At 34.0% G+C, this 14,866-nt stretch overlaps 1 protein-coding gene across 7 annotated transcripts in view; it reads right to left on the bottom strand.

Annotated features, from left to right (window-relative positions):
* UBE3A (ubiquitin protein ligase E3A) overlaps positions 1-14,866 on the bottom strand; it is a 95,780-nt gene that overhangs the window by 20,331 nt on the left and 60,583 nt on the right. For all 7 annotated transcript variants that reach the window (XM_038532584.1, XM_038532585.1, XM_038532583.1 and 4 more), the window contains one exon: positions 8,502-9,745. In XM_038532584.1, coding sequence (XP_038388512.1) covers positions 8,502-9,745 — 1,244 coding nt within the window. The remainder of the gene's footprint in view (positions 1-8,501; positions 9,746-14,866) is intronic.

The raw sequence follows: 14,866 nt of genomic DNA, 5'->3' as shown, positions 1-14,866 counted from the left end.
AGATAATGGAAAAATAGGACAGAAAATAAGCCAGCATAGAATTATTAAAAGGTTACTTTCTAACTACTGATTTGTCATGAAGTTAACATACAGTAGAAAATTAAAATTAGATATTTTGTTACTTCTGTATAACAAACCTGGGCTGTAAGTTTAGGACAGGGAAAGAAGTCATGACAGCCAAACACATAAGTGACTACTCAATCTAAATCACTTCAACAAAAAATAATGGAGTATAGAAGTATAACTTCAAATTTGTTCACTAGTAATTCTTTATGTTTAATAGAACAGAAACTAAGGAATTAATTCCTATTATCCAATCAGCCATAAATAAAATAACCTCAATTAAGAGAAAAAACCACAATAGGGAAACAATTTGTGGTCTCTTACAAGTGCTTAGTATAAATTGCCACTTAATGGATCACAACACATCTCATATACACTTTTTTTTGAAAGCAGATGAGACATACGCTTGCTCATATCTTTACTCTTAATTTCTTACTAACAGTTATCAAAAACCCTAGTATCGAGCATTTTTCAACTACAAATCTCTACCAAATATTTCTTTGTGTCTACAGAATAATATACATAATAATATACATAATAACTGATCTCAGTCACTAAGAGATCAGAAAAATCCACACTAAATTCTAATGTGAAATATTTATACTGCCCCCCCTTTTTTTAATGTATCTGAAATTTACTAACAGCATTCCCTCACTATCACCCACGTTATTTGCTACATACACTGACTTTAAATGCCATTTGGCTGTTAAAAAACTTTAACTTTGAAGGAACAGAATATTTAAGGGTGTTCAAATTACTGCAACTAATGATTACAACTAGGATTTTAAAAATGGATTTGAGCAATGCAAACATCATTGAAATAACTATACTACAGTCCTAAAGTAGTGACTTTAGATGAAGTTTGGATATTCTTGGAGGTCTATAAAAACTAAAATAAAAATCATGAATTCATGAATCAAGTCAGTTGTCCTAGATCAATGTTTTTCAAACTGCCATCTGCAACTTGTTAGGGGGTAGCCCAATTCATTTAGTGGTTTCAAACCAACTATCAGGGGAGAAAGTCAGAAAGTATTCCACATAGTAATGGCACCTAATTATATGTACTGACAGATACGCATATATGTACCTATGCTATGCAAAATACCTTACTTGGTACTGCAGTCAAAAAGGTTTTAAGAACAAAGGCTGAAATGATCTTAGGTATCTTCAACTTCTGGGTTCTATAATACTGTGAATTTAAAATCTTTAGCTTTAAAAAATATCCTGTACAACAGTGGTCTCTGATGTTTACAAAATCCTTTTTATGCCAAGTTGTATTAGGATAACTTATTTTTGTGACAGACTGTTGTGAAGACTGAGACAGAACATTCTGCTAGTTCCAACTATCACTTAACTTTTAAACTTAAAATTTTAGCAAGCAACTCTAGTAAGCCTGTTTCCTCATCTGCAAAGAAAAAAAAGGGATAGTATTCTTCATACTGAAAAGATGTGAAGGCTTAATAAAAATATGTAACAGTTAGTTCTAGAGTGGGCAATATTATTAAGATAACACATTATGTTGCAACCTTTTAAAACAACTTTGATCTCTGAACAAAAGATTCACTATCTGGTTTTACAGCCTGTCCCAAGTTTTGAAAATAAACTTGGGGAAAAATAGTTCCAGTTGGAAACCTGTTTCAAGCCACAGAAAATAAAGAATGCTGAGAACTAAAACAGAATTGTCAGCTCCAATGTGGTTTACCCATCACGCCAACATCCCATATTGCCATGGAACGCATTCCTAGTTTCCTTCGTCCAGTTCCCACCTGCCTAGGTGTTAAAGGAATATAAGTCAATATTTATGTATGCCCTTATAATACAAAGACAAACCTGCTTATATCAAAAGTATAATGCATTCCAAGGTGAAAAAAAATGATTATCTGGTATTTAAATTATGCATCCTATAGTTCTTCCTCATTCATATTCACAAATGAGAGCAGACTCCATTATCAATGTGATTATATCTTTTAAAGGATTTGGCGTCATTTCTACAGGATTCAGAGACCATGTGTTATAGTCTTAGCTACACCTAAGACACTTTGTATTTTCACTGAAACAATTTTATCTTCATTATTATTAAAATATTACGTCTGTCCATCTCCACCAATCTCCACTCTGCTCCCCCACCCAAGTGCCAAAATAATTTACTGCAATGTTCCATAATTAATCGTAATCATGTAGCTTTATCTTTCTGCTAATTTCATCTATAAAATGAGAATGATATATTAAGCAAAAATTAATACATGCGAAGCACTTAGATGAATTCCCTGTACAATAATACCATATACCTACTAGCTTTTGTTGTTGTTACTTTTATTTGTACTAAAATTTTTTTCAACCTTGCCTGAAAACCAAACCCAGGCAGTATAAAACAAAATATTTCAATAACAACACAAAAATAATATATAGCACTTATGTGCCAGGGCACTCTTCTAAGCACTTTACATTTACCAATTCACTTCATTTGCACAACAGTCTTATATGGCCAGTAATATTATCACTCCCATTTTACAGATGAAGATCCCAAAATAATGAGAGATTCAATACTTGTTTTCAGTATGAGTAAATGGTAGACAGAGATTCTAATCCAGGCAACAAGCTCTTAACTACTATACTAGGCCCTCCTACTCTCAACAATTAGCAAAAATCTTTTTTGAGATTACAAGTGACTTATTTTCTTCTTTACCCTTTTCTACATATTATTTTTTACAATAAATTTAATTTAGAATCAGGATGTCAAATGCAAACATGAAAAAGAATGATTTGAGAAATAGGTATTTGAAGCAATTGAACTCTACAATTAAAAATTTCCTATTATTATCTGTTAGATTATTATTCTTGAGTATCTATTAAGTGGTTCTATAACATTTTATCATTTACATATAATATACAAGGGTAGCCTACCTTTAAAAAACAACTTTTACTTTTAATTTTAACATTAAAATTTACCAGTTATCATTTTGATAAAGGCTATTATTATTAAGGAACTTAAGGAACTGCACTTATTTTTATTTTTCTTAAAACAACCACTTCTGACTCAATGTTCAAATGGAGAATGATTTAAGAACAGTAAAGGTGTATAACTCTCCGTAATACATATATACCATTTAAAACAGAATTTTGAAAATCAAAAGCTGCCTTGAATGAAGAATATTTGGAAACTTAAAGACTATGTCAGTGAACATTGTGAAAATGAGAATCTGTATGCATCCTTGAATTGAAATCATTTATAGTACATAGAGCTGTATTTTTATATACAGATTTTCTTACAGTAGAATATATTTTATATTAGTTTAATAAGGAGACTGGAAAAAGACAGATTGCTGGGGGAAAATAAACAAAAGTAGACTGGATGTAATGAAATCTACCTCTTCCTTATATGACTTCCTCTTCTTACTAAGACTCTTGATTTCATCAATTGTTGGACAAAACGATTTTCAATTTCTGAACTTTTAATTGGCCATGATGATGAAATCCTAGAGAGATCATTTTTTAAAAAATTGATCTGGTATCAAAGCATTCCCAGAATACCTAGGTAGGATGACATCTTATTATAAAAATATCATACTTGCCAGATTTACAAGAGTCAAAAGAAAAACCCCATCCTTTAAATAGTATTCTGGGCTACTATTACTTATGATAAAGTCATCTTTATCCATAACTGAAAAAATTCCTTAGTAGTATAGATATTTAAGTAGAAGTAGTAGTCACATAAAATAGACCTCTCTAATACTTAAGAATACCTAAGATCTTGAAGAATGGCTGGCTTAAGCAACTTCAACTTATTAGACTCTAGGGTTAAACACTTTGTTTACACTTTCAAGCTACTGACTAGAACAAGATCTTTAGATTATCCAGATACATTTGTTCATTTTCATTTCTCTATAAACAGTTGAAGTTTTCTATATCTTACATATAAAGTTTAGATGTTTGAGTAACAGCCATATCATATAACCACATCTGCTTGTGAGACCAGCAGACCAATAGACCTTGTTCTATTTCCAATTCTGCCATTAATTTCTATAGGCCAGAATCTGAGTTTCATTTGTCTCACACATAAAACTAAGAAGTTTGACAAGTTTCATTTTCTTAGTTTATTATATAATGCTGAGAATCTATGCAGATCTACTTCATTCTTTTTATCTCTTTTGAGGACATAAATCAGGTATGAAGTTCTTCATTTCATTTAGAATAAATCATAAAAAACAATAATGGTCATTGCATTAAGCACAATATACTGAATGTACAAGATAAAATCAATCATACTCAGAGCAGCACAGGATATTATTCTTAAAGTAATCATCAATTGTGAAAAATAAAAGAATCAAGTTTTATTTAAATTATAACTAAGGGTGTTTGCCAAGGAAAATGCTGGGGCCTCGGTTAGATAGCCCTGTCACAGCTCAGGAAAAAAATGAATGGAACTGAGGGAAACAGTTGGTAGTAGGGCTATTCATTTGTGCTTATCACCTTGATCAGCTCTAGTTCGTATTTTTGGACTTTCCTACTCAGTTTACATTTCAGCCATTCCTTTCAGTCTTTAGATCCCAATCCAGAATTCTAGGACCTGCCTGCCTAATCTGAAACAAGTTGCATACCATTGTCAACCCTTATTCTAAACCTGCTCTCAAAGACTGCTAGTTTCCTAAATATGTACTTGTATATAAAACTGGCCTCAATAGGGGCCCCTCGGTGGCGCATTGGTTGGGCATCTGCCTTCAGCCCAGGGCATGATCCTGGAGATCCGGGATCGAGTTCCACATTGGATTTCCGGCATGGAGCCTGCTTCTCCCTCTGCCTATGTCTCTGCCTCTCTCTCTCTCTATTTCTCATGAATAAATAAAATCTTAAAAAACAAAAAAAAACAAAAAAAAAACCTTAAAAATGGCCTCAATAAATATGTATATATAAACTGTACCAACCGCCATCTTCCCAAATATCGATTTGTAGTCTGGCTTTATCAGAATATCTGGGGGCACTACCAGAAATAGAATTCCTAGGCTCTATTATCAGAGCTCCTAATCTGAATCTCTAGAAGGTAGAAGCTTGGATTTTTTTTTTTAAAAACATGCAGATGTGAAGACAGTTTTAGGGTACATGACAGGTGGCCATGCTGTCTTTCATGATATCCATATTCTCCTAATATCATCTCCTAAAATAAAAAGTAAAATAAAATCTCATACCCCTTTCCCCCCTGGGAATGCTAAGAAAAATGACAAATCATCTACTTTTAAAAGAATATACAAATAGGCAAATGTTATTAGTAAAATATTGTAAAAACCTTATGAGTTTGGATTGTTTTAATTCAAGTGAGCTCATGAGTATCACTGTATGATTTTCTAAGAAACAACAACAAGAACTAATCAAAGTCACAGGGAGAAATACTCCAGTAACTTAGAGGTGTGGGTAGTTCTTAAATGATTCTGAGATACCTACTTGTGACCAGACAACTTATATTTTACCATTATTTCATTGGTTCTAAAATTCCTTTTTCACATTTTAACATCTCTGAAATCAGGATATACCATAAAATTGATGGCATCTCACAACTAATTGGCAGCTTCTTTTTTTTTTTTTCCCTTTTAGTACTAAGAAAATAATAGTGTGTCCTCCAATCAATAGTATCTAAGGTTCAATAAAATACTGTAAACAGTATTCTTCAGCTGCCATCAGAAACAGCTCCTCTGGGGCGCTTGGGTGGCTCAGTTGGTTAAGGGCCCAACTGCTGGTTTCAGCTCAGGTCCTCATCTCAAGGTTGTGATCTCGAGCCCTGCATCGGGCTCTGTGCTGAGTCTGCTTGAGATTCACTTTCCCACTTCTTCTGCGCCACCCCCCCCCCACGCTCTCTCTCAAATAAATAAATAAATAAATAAATAAATAAATAAATAAATCTTTAAAACAAACAAAACCCAGTTACTCTAAAAACCCTACATAGGACATAATTTGCTAGTCTTTGAATTACATGGTACACGAAAGTGAAGGAACATATTTTTTTATTAAAAAAAAAGCAAAACTGTAATTATTAACTGAAGGTACTCCTCCACTCCTCCTCTTTTCTACCATGCCAGTCAGCCTTACAATTCATAACTAAAAAATAAGAACTAACACAGAAACATACCCTAGAGTGCCATATATGTAGTCACTATTTTCTGGGCCTCATTTGTAAACTAATGAGTAGATGAACTGCAAGGCTCCTTTTAGCTTTTAAAGTATATGATCCTGGGACAGCCCTGGTGGCGCAGCGGTTTAGCGCCGCCTGCAGCCCAGGGTGTGATCCTGGAGACCTGGGATAGAGTCCCACGTAGGGCTCCCTGCATGGAGCCTACTTCTCCCTCTGCCTCTCTCTCTCTGTCTCTGTCTCTCATGAATAAATAAAATCTTAAAAAAAAAAAGTATATGATCCTATAACCTTAATTACTTATTAACATTGAACTCACCAAAATTCTCATTTCTTTTTCTCTTCCCAACCTACTCTCTAGTTCAAATTAGCAGGTCATAAGAAAGTGGTCAATAGCTTTATTTTGTCAAACTGATACAGGAGGAAGAATAAGGCTTTAAGAAAAAAGTAAAGTAGATCCTTGAAGAGTAAGATATTAAAATTCCATCAGTACTTTTCAGAGTTCAGCTAAGAGGACCTTAAACTACTTTTTGTTGTAGTTTGTCCTAAAATACTAGGACTTTATCATAACCATACCAGCTATGAATGTTTTTTAAAATAGGATCAATTTGACTGTCTCACAAGGCCTATTTTGATGTTTTTCTCCTAACCTTTTCTGTCATTAAAAAAAAGAAAAAAGGGAAGGAAGAATAAATTTGCTTAATATGAGTATTTTAGTCCCTAAGAAGCTTCTTAGTATCATAATTCATTTTTATATCTCTACTGCTTAGCAAAGTGCCTCATACATAAGATTTCTGAAGTGAACTTTCATGAACTGGTAACAGTTAAGTACATTTATTATTTAGTGAATCCTGGTTTAAAATTGGTCAAATATAATATTCTGGCTTGACATAATTAAGCAGAACTCACTAAAAAACCTCAGCATAATTAAAAAGTCCAGTTTTACCTTAAAACCTGCTTTTAAAAAGGCCTTATAAACAAAAATGACTGTTTCCTCAAAATTCTAGATGACAAAATAAGTATACAACAAGTACTTAAACTTTTATTGGTTCTTAGCCTTGCTTTACTAAGAGGAGGTGGTGGTGGGAAACAAGGGGAAGGAAAATAAAGTTGGGTAGATTTCTTAATTGAAGGCAGATTAGTTGGGTAGATTTCTTAGCTGAAGGCGGATTAGGAAGGTGGACAATTTTTTTTTTTTTAAATTTCTAACTCTGGATTGAATCTTATGGAGAATAACTTCACTGCTTTTTAAAGGCTAGGCATAGTTTTTATTGGAGATAGATGAAAGGATCCCAACCCAAGAAGCCAACCATAAAGTGTATAGTCTTGGGATTTGCAATTCTACTCTAACAACTGAAATTTACAAGATTTTCAACACATTTTTCACAACACATCACTCATGTCATACAGATACTCTACATCATTCTGCTAAACTATGGAAAATAAGTTGCTGGTGATTGGCAATTGGTTTCTATCTTCTGGCCAGGCCTCCGTTCTTAAATGGGGGCACTAAAATTTTTAATTTTTGTAGAAGCAAGTAATGAACAAAAGGCAGCAAATCTGGAAAAACAGGAAGTTAGAAGTGGGTACTTGTGTTCCCAATATTCTCCCAGCTCAAGCTCCCTGGACTGGGTTGATGACAAAGCACCATTAATTTAGATTCCTGGAATGGCTGATGTTTTCCCAGTAGTTCCAACCAACTCCAAAATATTTAAGTGGTAAGAAAATACCACAGTCAGGTAGTGCTATACAGGGGCTCCTGTAAATGATCCAGAATGAACAGAACTCTTACTAGAGCAGCACACCAAACTGCCCAGATCATTTCAACTTCACACTAACTCTAAATTTTAAGTCACGGAATTTTTTTGGATACTACTTATTTCTTTATGGTATGATTTTATTATACCACTTTTCCCAGTTAAGATTTGACATTTATACTTATTGGTATGTCCACATTCCCCCTTGTTCCTGTGCTCAGGTCTTTTTCCAACATCCATTTGTCTTCTGAACAGAGAAGAAACTTTTAGAGTTAGTTGTTGATACTTAAGAAGTCTGTTTGTTTGTTTTTCCCAAAGAGAGAGTGATCATTATTCAAGACAACCAATACTTTGTGGAACACATTTATAAATTTGGACAGGAACAACAAACGTATAATATTTACACTTATAATACAAAATGCCCAAATGTTTCTATACCACGTAATGCCATGTAATTTTTTTAAGCAGTCTACTTATAAAATGAATTCACTGAACTGTATTACAATCTCCCCAGCATTAGGTATTTATTCTAATACTAGTTTTTAAGCATTAGCCCAACTTACCCGGACAAGTGCATCATCTATGATATGGTCACGTCTGACTTTGAGTCTCAAATATGGATTCAACTGCTGTCCTTGAACTAAGCTGTAGAGAACAGTGATTCTTCGTTCACTGTACATGCGAATTCTATTGTCATAATATAATCCCAAATTCTTTGTGACAGCATTCAATATAAAGGGACATGTCATGAAAGAGAATTTGTTCTCTGTTTCTACTTTGAAAAAAGTATAATCTTTATCCATTTCTAGAACATCATTCAGTGGTTCATTAATAAACTCTTCAAAAGGGATAAGTGGTTTTCGACAATCCAGAGTTTTAACACCAAGTTCAGTTTCCAATGGGTCCACTCGAGGACCTTTCTTATTTCTTCTTTCCTCTCCCAAAAGCTCCTGAAGTGTCAATTCACTGGATTCAGGGATGGGCTCTTCATCATCTTCTTCATTGTGATTTGTGTCCACTTCCCCACCCACTACATTTGCATAGTAAACCATTTTCAAGCACTTTGAAGCAGCAACAATAGCATCATCATCATTCACTAGATTCCGACTGTTAAATTCATTGCTTATGACTTTGTAAGTAATAAGTTGCTGAAATGTTTCCATCATTCTACGAATTTGGTCTGCACTGTATTTAGACCACAGTCTAACCAATTTTCCTTGGGCTGCAAGGGGTAGCTTACTCATTGCTTTGCAAAACAATGGCAAAGCCATTTCCAGATATTCAGGACTGTGTAGATTTCTATTCTCCATTACAATAATGAATAAATTCAGATAATTAGGATCTCGAGAGTATACATTGTGATACGTCAAGTCACATTCCACATTAGGTGACAAATACACAAGTGCATTGAGAAAAGCAGTTTCTATTTTTTCATTAGAGAGTAATCTGGTATAGACCCTTCTAATGGCCTCAATATCCACAGACACATCATCAGGGCCTATTTTTTGTAAGTTGTTATCTCCTTGTGAACTATCACTTATCCTTGAAGAAGATGCTTCTGAATCTTCTTCCATAGCAGCAGAACATGCAGCTTTTTCCTTTTCATCTTCATCCTTGTCTTCATCCTTTCCTTGAAGAGATTTCAGTTCTTCCTTGGTGTGTTGTTTGACTTTCCGAAAGCTCTGTACCAATGCCTCAGCACTAGAAAAAACTCTTCCAATAACACGGATTAAAGGGGAATAATCCTCTCTCTCTCTACATAATTCAAGAATTTCATACACCGTCTCTTCTGTTAGGTAAGTCACATCTAGAAAGTTAGAGAAAAAAAGGAGAACATTTATTTTTAGAAGTATGTTTATTTTGTCTTAAGTTCTAGTGAAAAGTAAAACAGCCCTTTTGTACTCAATACCAGTTGAATTACAACTCTTTTAAAAACAGATCTAATATTTAGATTCAACAAACAAAATATATTTTCCTATTTTTTCAATGAACTACTACTAATTGCAACCATCTCATCTTTTATATACCTTCATAATATATAGCTTTTAATGAGCTTGAACTCTTTTCAAAATCACAGTAGAAATTAACATGTAGCTTTAATTTATAAATATGAACCAAGATAACTATGTGCTGATTTAATTCATAATGATACACTTCTTACAACCTCACTTCAGAGCAGAAACTACTGTTCTTCTGAGAGGTTTCTTATCTCACTATTCTTCTCAAAAGACTGAGAAGGCAAGAGAGGTTCCTTCAGCATCCTCTTTGGGAAATAGCCCTTGTCTTATTTTTATACATCTTAAAATCCAACTGCTTCCTTTGAATCCTCCTTTTTAGTTTTTTTCCAGGGTAGTCATTCTGTGGGTGATTGAGAAGAATTAATATACCATTTCTCATAAGATCTGAAGTTAACAAACACTGCCATCTGTAGCCAGGAATCAGATTAGAAGACACCTTATAGACTAACAGGATATTGTTACAGAGTAATAAAAAATACAGTGGGGTAAGAACGGATATAAAAGCAGACAAGTAAAACAGATTACTATGTAGTCACCAAAATCTTTTTCCTCTCCTTTCTGGGCAGATTTGGACTCCATCTCCCAGGTTTCCCAGGTTTTTGAGGTTAAGGGCTACTTCAGGCCAAGGCTTTTCCTTCTGGCTAATGGGATGATGCTCCCAGGATGCTCTGGAAGCCATGTGTTGAAGATAACAATGCCACTACAGAAGCATTTCTGAAAGACTATGTGAAGTAGAACGGTGCCAACCTGGAATATGATGGCTGTTAGATAAGCTAGAAATAAATTTCCACTTTGTTTATAAGCTAATGCTCTTTTTGGTATGTACTCAATATTGCAGTTTAGTTGAACCTTGCTAACGTAGAAAGAAGCTTTTCACCTTTCCCTATCTTGCCTTCAAAGCCTTTAGAATGCCAGGAGACTGTTTAATTATGTTTAATCCTTCTTGGTACTTCTCTTGTAATATAAATCTTATAAGTAAGAGTATCTGATTGTTTTTGCAATCTGTATTATTTAAATCCAAGGGAGTTTTATTATGTTTTTCTATCACATCCATTCTCCTCCATAAAGAAATAACTTCATAAGAGGCAAAAATGACAGGAGGCAATGAAAGACCAAATATCAATTTATTATACATTTTCAGAGTTATAGTAATGTTAACAAGTTGAAATTCGAATGAATTCACAGAGAAACAAAAAACATTTCAAGGATTTTTGAGATAAAAATCTCTGGAGTCAGGGACTACTAATGTGGGGGTGAAAGAGTCTGTTGCAGTTTGCTGGCATGCATCTTCCTTTCCTCTCACATCTGTCTAAACAGTAGCTTAGACCTCCATTATCACCTTCTAAAAATTTTCTGTATTTGCTATTATGCTCCTTCAGACAAAAACATACGGCTCTCATTCTCTTCACCATAAAATTTAAATCTATACATATATCCCCTTGAGAGGAATGAAGAGTAAATTTGGAGGTTATGGAATGCATAAGCATTCCACTCCCAAAATGGAATGCCACTAGATGAAACACATTAGAACAAAGAAAAACTCTGTGTGTGTTCTCCTCTTAACAATTTGCTTACTCACCACCTCCATCCAACAAAAAAGAATTTTACATGCTGCTTTCTAAAACTCCAGGTTGTCATCTTCTACTCAAATATTAATTTATTTCATGCAATTTATTTTATTTTTTTTTAATTTATTTTTTATTGGTGTTCAATTTACTAACATACAGAATAACACCCAGTGCCCGTCACCCATTCACTCCCACTCCCCGCCCTCCTCCCCTTCTACCACCCCTAGTTCGTTTCCCAGAGTTAGCAGTCTTTACGTTCTGTCTCCCTATTTCATGCAATTTAATCTGACCTTTCATAACATTTGACTTTTTCATTAGAAAGCACTGAGTACAGTGACTGAAAAGGAAAACCCTATAAAGGCATTCCAACCAAGGAGCTCCTGGGTGGCTTAGTGGTTGAGCATCTCTGCCTTTGGCTCAGGTTGTGATCCCTGATCCGGGGGTCCTAGGATGGAGTCCTGCATCAGGCTTCCCACAGAGAGCCTGGTTCTCCCTCTGCGTATGTCTCTGCCTCTCTCTCTCATGAATAAATAAATAAGATCTTAAAAAAAAGAAGATTCCAACTCAAAGAGTAGTAAATCTCCATGGCTGGAGACATCACACAATTGACAACTCATAGATTCAACACCTCAAATAATGAACTTCCTGGTACTTAGCATGAATCCAACTTAAAAAAAAAAAAAAAAAGGAAAAAAAACATTTTAAAATTAAAAATAGCTTAGCTCTAATGTACTCACTCTCATGATCTACTCTAAAAGAAAAACAAAAAAACACATCCTTCATTTATAATCTGAGATAAGGTAAAAATAATCGCAAAATTTCACCTTACTGAAACTGAGAAACATACCTGAACACTTATTTTTTCTCTTATGACTTGCATGAATATCAGGTAACTGGGGATATAATAAATTGTTTTAACAAGAACATAAATGGCTGTATTTCAAATGAAAATACAGAAATAAAAATATTCCGACCTGACAGCCAAACAACTTCATTAAATAAATGACGTGAAAATATCCTTTAAACATTAGATAATCGACTTTCACTTTACAAACCAACTATATTACCTGTTCTAATAGCTAAGGGAAGAATGAATGATCTGGGGAAAGATAATTCAAAAACCATGAAAGCTCTGTATCTCAACGGATACAAAGATGTCTACATTCACTGCTAGATAGTACCCCAAAGGTTTTGTGTCCTGAATTATACTAGTTTGGTTCATGTGAATACATCAACTTAAATTTTCTACTGAGATTATTTCTAACTCCAAATTAGAATTAATTATCAATCATTCTGTATCTAAAAGGGGATCTTATGAAAACTCTGGTCTTCCTTCCAACTCTCTACAGTGTCATCTGGATAGACACTGTAGGCTGGCTAACTCCAAATCTATTCACCACCTCTTCTCTGACATGCCATCATAATAGAAACTATAAAAACTAAACATCAGTATTCCAATCCTCATTTATACCTGGGTGATGGCATATAGCACAGGTTGGCCAGTTACCTAAATGGAAGTCCACTGATGAATTTCTAAGTGTTTATTTTCCTGATAAATAGGGGCAAAATTGATTAACTCATATTGTAGTACAACAAAAGAATCTGCTAATCAGCAGATATGTGAAAAAAGATAGTATCATCTTCAAATTATCTAAGCAAAAGCATGCATATCTCTACAAATTACAAAATATTGTCTTTCAAATTAAAAAATATAAAACAGTATTTACTAATATTTCAAGACCATTTTTCCATAAGGTAGTACTATATAGGTCAATAAAAACACTATCAAATTGTGTAAGAAATAAAAGTGGAGCACCCCAAATAGTTTCTAGGTTTTGAATAAACTATTTGGATATGTTACTTTATAGGAAAGAGAACAAATGATATATTTTGTCTATTAATTTTATGGAGATTATATTGGTCAAATATAATACTGACAAAGGTCTTAATCTATCCCTTTAATAAAGGAAGCAGCAGACCGACATGTCAACAAATAAATTAGGCAGAGGATAATTTAGACACATGTAGGTAATTCAATCTTCATTGTGACAAATGGACTCATATACATGTACTGTACAACATATAAAATTTCTTACTACAATTTCTACCTCTTTGTATATTTGTTCCACAGTAAAAGAGAGTATTACATTCAAGTGATCATAAAATGAACAGCTGTAAAAGTTCAACCAGAAAAATACCAAATTTTACCACACAATGTGAATCTGATCTTTGGCCCCTACTATCAGACTGTCAATACCTAGTTTCTTTTATGGGTTTTAACTCTTTAATAAAGAGTTAATCTTTTTAGGTTTGTTCTATTAGATATATAGGTATACGTTGCTTTTTGACAGTTCCCATGAGGCTACTTCACTTATACTAAGAAAGTTAAAAAGCAAAAAAACATTTAGTATTTGTTATACAGCAAGCCATTACAGAGGCAGCATATACCCCGAGGAGCAAGAGTGGCACTGCCGAGCTCCTTCCCCAGGAATTACACTCAATATCTCAGCTTTAAGTCACCACAACTTTCAACTATGTAGGCATCTGTGTTTATCTCAATTTTGTACATCCATTAGCAAGATGTGTCCTAAGGTATCAGAACAGCCTGAGAGGATATTTTTTAGATAAGGGAACCTCAAAATTGTTTTCACAGAAATTAATGGTAATTGCTTTTTCACTTTATTTGCCATCTTGGCTCACGAAAGTTTCTTTGGAATGCTCTACTTTCAGATAGTGGGGAAATCATATAGGCATCTTCTGCTAAATATTAGTAATCTCTTTCTGAAAAGTGTGAAACTGCTAACTGGGAGCTTATTTCCCATTATTTTAATTGGAAAAAATTATAACACCTTCTTACAAAACAATGAAAAATCCCTTGTTCCCTAAAATGTAACCAAAATAGAATATATACCTACTATAAGTAACTAAAGGACAAAACACACTATGGATGTCTGGGTGGCTCAGTCGGTTAAGCATCTGCCTTCGGCTCAGGTCATGATCTTAGGGTCCTGGGACTGAGTCCCATATCAGAGCCTGCTTCTTCCTCTGCCCCTCCCTGTGCTTGTGCTCTTTCTCTCAAATCAATAAAAAATCTTTTTAAAAAAAATTTTAAAAAGAAGATTTTTAAAAAAACATAAAACACTCTGCTTCCTAAATCATCAAATCATAAACTTATTAACAAAGTGGGTTTTTTTAATGCAGTAATATGACCTATCTCAAAGGACAGCAACACCCAGATACCCTTTGTTGATGCGCTGTTCAGAATGCCTTCAAGTGTTTCTGACATTCTACTAATTCTATATAAAATGTGCCCATACTTTTCCTATTTGGTGTTTCACTTAA

The sequence above is a fragment of the Canis lupus genome, chromosome 3 (genome assembly GCF_011100685.1).
Source record: "Canis lupus familiaris isolate Mischka breed German Shepherd chromosome 3, alternate assembly UU_Cfam_GSD_1.0, whole genome shotgun sequence".
Classification (NCBI taxonomy): domain Eukaryota; kingdom Metazoa; phylum Chordata; class Mammalia; order Carnivora; family Canidae; genus Canis; species Canis lupus.
The sequence above is the reverse complement of the archived record's forward strand: the minus strand, read 5'-3'. Positions and strand labels throughout refer to the sequence as shown.